The sequence below is a fragment of the Narcine bancroftii genome, chromosome 5, assembly GCF_036971445.1.
Source record: "Narcine bancroftii isolate sNarBan1 chromosome 5, sNarBan1.hap1, whole genome shotgun sequence".
Taxonomy (NCBI): Eukaryota; Metazoa; Chordata; class Chondrichthyes; order Torpediniformes; family Narcinidae; genus Narcine; species Narcine bancroftii.
This window is the reverse complement of record NC_091473.1, coordinates 224,033,296-224,039,295: the sequence shown is the minus strand read 5'-3', so window position 1 is coordinate 224,039,295 and position 6,000 is coordinate 224,033,296. Positions and strand designations below refer to the sequence as shown.

General features: G+C 37.3%; 1 protein-coding gene across 3 annotated transcripts in view; it reads right to left on the bottom strand.

Annotated features, from left to right (window-relative positions):
• Window positions 1-1,449: 1,449 nt before the first annotated feature.
• The window catches only part of LOC138764954 (AT-rich interactive domain-containing protein 2-like), a 278,904-nt gene continuing 274,353 nt past the window's right edge, over window positions 1,450-6,000 (bottom strand). For all 3 annotated transcript variants that reach the window (XM_069941451.1, XM_069941455.1, XM_069941453.1), the window contains 2 exons: window positions 4,670-4,761; window positions 1,450-4,381 (listed from right to left, as the gene is read on the bottom strand). In XM_069941451.1, the coding sequence (XP_069797552.1) occupies window positions 4,249-4,381; window positions 4,670-4,761 (225 nt within the window). In that variant the 3' untranslated portion in view covers window positions 1,450-4,248. The remainder of the gene's footprint in view (window positions 4,382-4,669; window positions 4,762-6,000) is intronic.

Below are 6,000 nucleotides of genomic sequence, written 5' to 3'. Positions count from 1 at the left end.
CTCAGCTGGTAGCTTACTGGCTTGAATCAGTCAATTGTAGTTTCAAATCCATTCAAGACCCAAGCACAAAATCTCAGCTCTTAGCTCTGTAAGAAGTTCAACGCTAATACATTAAATGTTGATGCTGCACTATTTTGAAGAGCATCTCCAAAAACTAATGATCTTACATTAATGCAGTACTCCTTGAGGAGCCTGCTAGGATCACATTGGGAGCTAATGTTTCTAATTATTTTTCATCAGGGTTAAGAACAGCTGGACTTCACTCCATAGACTCAGCCTGAGCAGTCCAGGAGATACAGGATGAGGCAAATCATGATTAGCAAGTTTTCAGAGACTCAAGGCAATCATCGTCATCCTAAACATTCCTTCATTGTCAGAAGCAGTCATGGCCCAGGGATTTCTGCATCAGTGGAGATGTTACATGACATAAGCAGACTCTGAGAATATTATTGAACCATTTCATCTGTTCTGCTAATCTCTTGCCACATCAGAACTCACACACATAATGCGATCTATGGATTGGAGCTAGTGGAGTGTAACTGGAGCCAACTAAAGCCTCGATGGTGGGCACGTTGGGCTATGATGGTGGCTTTGTTACTTATTAATGTGGAGGAAAACTGACTGGTCTAAAGGGCCAGAATTGGATCAAAATATTTCTGAAGCCAGACTAGGAAGGGCGATCCAAGAACAGAGAGATCTAGAGGTGTATGTGTATATCCGAACTTGGCCACCTGATGTTGGTACAGTGAAAATTAATTGTTCTTGGGAAAATTAATTACAGGTAATTATTAACCTCAGGGCCCCTGATCTAAAGTCGTGAAAATTTACCAGGATACCTGCTCCTTATCACTATATAGAGACCTCTCCACTGGGAGACATGCGCATGACTCAAGGTAACTTTGTTAGTATTGGCTGCAAGACTGCCCTTTTGGAAAAAAGAAGTTTCCCACACCCAATTGTTGAATAGGTCATTAAAAAGAGTCACTTGATTAAGATACAAAAAGTTGTTATCTATAGAATTGTCTTCAAACAAGATAAATTATTAATCATTTACTCAGGTACAAGATAATCTGACCAGCTTCCAACCAATCAGAACTTATTAATAACATATCCAAACCTGGTGCATTTGTGGACAGGCTGGAAAAAAAGATATTTGTTCTCCAGTATATAAATTGCTATTAATCATACATTATAATACTAAGCAAATTATCTTGACTTGGAAGAGATGTGAATGCTTTAACAGAAAACAGTCAAAGCACCTGAAACTGACACAAAGTTAGCCTACGAGTTTTCAGTCATGTAAATGTATCCCATAGTAATTCATGATATTTAGATCCCTCAGAGTTAGTAATCTGGACATTTAACGACATGTTTTACACAAATCCTCTCTGCATCAAACTTTGAAATTCGATAATAAGCAGCAAGTCATGTTGTGAAAGACAACCAAAATTGTTCCATATTTTATACTTTTACTGTAAAACAGACTTGGGTCATACAGTGCACAAAAAACAGTACTGCACATACATCTTAAAATACATTCTTTAAAAAAACTTTTTTTTTTTGCATTGCAGTTTGGTGAATGTTCTGGTGAACATACTAGGAGATACTAAATTATTTTTATATACTTGCAATTACACAAAGAATAATGGACATCTGGGACAGTTTACAACATGGCAATCTAATCAATGGCTTCAGATGTTGCTCATAAACTGAATGAGCAAATCTCAAGAAGTTTGTGAAAGTCAATCAAACCATGACTGGCTAAATGCCCTCCAAAGATGGATTTATTAAGATTACTTTGGTTTCTGCAGTGTGCACTGCACAGTGATGCTTTCTGGAGAATTACAATTGTGAGACTGCCTTATATTCAAGGAATGCTCCCTCTCCCTAACATTCCTAATGTTCCTTCTCCTCCTCCCCCATCCCAAATGTAATTCAAGTCTTTGTCAGGATTTAGCTCTTTAAGGTACCTCTCTCAAACATAACGAACTCTCACTTGCTCAGGGGTGTTGAGGCTGGTTGCAGAACCCTAAGTCAATGAGATCAACTAACTTTGAACAACACTGTCAATGTCAGGAGAATGCTGGTCTATGAATGTCTGCTCCTCATAGATTTAATCTGTAGAGTAAAATGAAATCCTGCGGTTAGCATGTATTACATTTAATCATGATATATATTCTCTTTACTCAACCATTCCAGGATCATCAGTGGTGAGGCACACAAAGAAACCAAGGGAACACAAACTAGCCATAGGCAGGAAAGTCACGTTGTACCAAAAGCAGAGGCACTATACTGTACACTAAAAAACACTTTAATATGTCACGGGTAAAAAACAGAACAAAGGAATAACAAGGGAACTATCACAACTACACAAATTACAAATATAACAGGTGAAAATAAAGCTGTATAAAACATCATGTATTTAAATACATTTACAAATTAAAAAAAAAATCCTATACAAGTTTTGAAGGTTGTGCTGTGACTAAAGGTTTTCTAAAATGGGCCCTAATCTCAGGTAAAATGCTATAACAGATCTTTTTTTAAAATTATTTTGGAATTTTTACCTTTTATAGAAAAATGATGTGATATATTATTTCATAACAAGCAAAAGCTTTACATGGTGTATAATACAAAAACCACAGCTGCACAAAACTGTGCCAATCTTATTATACAGCATCAGTACCTTTGTGAAGTTATGTACAAAGTTCCACACTGTTTGATGCAGTGTCTTATGTATATGCTTTTACATACATATGGCAGGTAACATACAAAAACTTCGATCCTTTGATTCTAGGTGGGCGCCTGCTCTTCATATGAGCCAGAGGTGCAATGAATGCAATTTTTCCAAATAATATAAAACAGTGTCATCAAAACAAAATGAAGTTCATGCCATTCTATAGGGACAAGGGTTTATGGGTGCAAATTTTCATATGGAATATTTTCCTCAAGCACCAATTGATTCCGTGCAGTTCGATCTCTACTGATTGTCCCTTTTGAAGCAAAATATTTCTGATAAATAGGAAGATTTAAATATCACCCTGGTGTCCCAAATAACTAGCATCGACTGCAGTGGGAAATTTGCTACACTCTCAGTTTACCTCCATTGGGTAACTTTTGTTACTTTTCCAGTGTTGCAATTTTTTTTAAAAAAAGAATGCTGGTGACATCGTGTGGCACAAAGTTGACACTGCAACTGATAAAATGCCACTTGGTGCAGATGAAAGACACCTCATATTTCTGACCGGTGTCCGTTTCAGGCTCTGTCCTAGCGCTCACCCAGAGTTTGCTACTTGCAATGTTGCTCTCCTCCACCCTCCATTCTCCTGCAATGGTATGTAGGCATCTTTGATATTCACAAATATTTACAAGATTGAAATGGGGACATCAAATCTGTAGTAGCTATAGATAATAAATAATTGGAAAATGCTCTACTTCAAATAGGGGACATAGTGGGAAAACTTCAAGTGTTGTGCAGTTTGCAGTTTTTAAAACTGTAAACATTAAATGCAAAGCTGTATCCAGACATTTCAATGCAGGAAATTCTAACCTGGCAGAAAAAAAAGGGACTGTAGCTCTTGGCACAAGTTGTGACCAGCAGCCAATGGACTTCTTGCAGGATTTCAGGGCAAGTGAAACCTACTGAATAAGCAGGAACACTAGAGATTGATGCTCTTAAGAGCAATACATTTGTGACATTTTGGAAAAAAAAACAAAGAAACGAAATATAAATGAGATTTTCTATAAATATATGGACAAACATTCTTGGGCATTTTGTTTTCAAACCTCAATTATCTCAAAGAAAGAATAATATGTCAAGTAATAGGCTCCTAGAGGCACATTGCAGGCGCCTAGATTGACTGCCACGCTTTGCAGGTGCCTGAAGAGACAATATCCAGCAGTTTTGTTTTCTGTTCAGGTTCTTTGATGTGCGTGCATGCATGTGATCAGGCTACTATTCTCATTTTAGACTGACCGCGTCTTCAGGTATCATAAAACCTCCCGTTTTGATGGAAACATCTACACCTAGGTGAGAAATTTAAGTTGCTACAGGAAGTTCTGTTTTCTGGCAAAACAGGGACATTCCTGCAAAACCACTAATTTAAAAAGATCAGTCCTTTTAACTTTATGTTTTAGTAAATGGGTACAAAATGTAGTCAGCAAGGTTCCAGTTCTTCATCTGCACAATCATTACATTTCTCCTTTGGCCCTTGTTTACCATTGCTGGATTTTTATGCTGTCCAATTCTTGTCAGCGTTTGCTTTCTGCTGGCTCTGATTGTTCTTGCGAGTTAAGTTCATAAAGGCATTTAGCAAGTGCAGTGGAAGCCTCCATACCACTAATGGCCAGTACAGAAAGGTGGCTCTCATGCCTCTTCAGCAACCTGAGGTGGAAAGCAAAACAGTTATACCCCTATTGCTCATCAGCAGAATATAAAACTGCTCAAATGTTTACTTACTGCACATCAGTTGCTCAAAAGAGTAATTTAACTTTTGCTCTACTAACAGGAGAAGATGAGATAATAAGCCATTTTTAAATAAACACATATAGATGTATTTGCGTTTACTTCAGTGTTAGCTGTAGAAGGAATTGAACTTCGCACTATGTTGTGTACATAGTCATCCTTATAGAGAGATTACTGATATTTTATAAAAAGCAAACTACAACTTACATTCGCCCAAGCTCAGAGTATCTTGCAACATTTTTCAAGATTAAGGCAGAAGTCAAACGAATGTGCTTCACAATCGGGCCTTCCTTCTCATCCTGCCAATAAACAGAAGAATGAAAATCCAGGAAACTATACACCTTAAATGATCATTAACATAGTGGGAAAAAAACACACTCCCTAATGGGGTAATATTTCAGGTTCATGCCCTTATTCTTACCTCAGCCATTGTAAAAAACCCTAAAAATTACTAGCAACTGAGAAGACAAAACTCTTGGTTCTGCTTTCTCCAATACAAAGACTGATTACACTGCAAAGGAGTGCAGTCAGTTGCCCGCGTGCCTCTCATTTTTTCCCCTTCTCCTGAAATATGAAGGCATTCGATCCTGTCCAACCAGTTGAATTCAGTCTTGTACTCACCAATATTCATAATCAGTTACCAGTTAATAAGTTGAAATGACAAGCAAGGATTATGACCGTTTTTCCTTCCTAAGTTTTACATCAATTACAGCACTCCAGTTGCCATCCAGCCAATAACTTAGTGCTCATCAAGGATCAAGCCAAGTTCCATTTGGTTTATTTCCAAGTTTCATATCATTACCCATCTCCTTAATGAAATAAGGTGAAGGAGGGAGCAAGGCCATTATTTGCACATCACTAATAGAACAGTGTCTCTACTATCCAATGTTCTGCCTATATTCTATCAACAAATAAAAAGTTGTTTGATTCTAAATTATGCATTGCTATACTCATTTGGCTGACTGAGTAAAAGGAATTGCAATGCCTTGAACTTTATTCTAGAGTGTGCATTGAATAATTACATCTCTGATCTGCATTTTGCATTCAATTTTGAGTTCCAGGCAACCAAATTTGCTGCTTCAGGGAAACCTGTTGTAATGGTTTGCCAGGGGAAGGGGATGAAGAGCAGAGAATGAGGAAGGGCTACATTCCTAGAAAATAAGCTAAATCATCTGTACATTCAGGAAATGCAACAAATTAAAAATAGTTTTTATTGCCCTACCATGAGAGGACTTTATTCCATATCTCAAATTTTTGAGTATTAATTTATGAATTTGGCAAAAGTGAATTTCCATGACCAAAATAACTGTATTTCAAGTGACAATCGAATATCATGCTTTTAAAAAATAATAAAGGTACCACATATTTCGGCATATGTCGATCCTTGGAACCCTCAAAAAGCACTCAAAAATCAGGAGTTGTCTTACACGCCAGATATGAAATTGAGACCTTAAATTCAACTCAAAAAACTACTCAATGTAGATTTGGCATATAAGACCACCTCTCCACCACTGGCATTGCTGCTCCCTGACACCTCC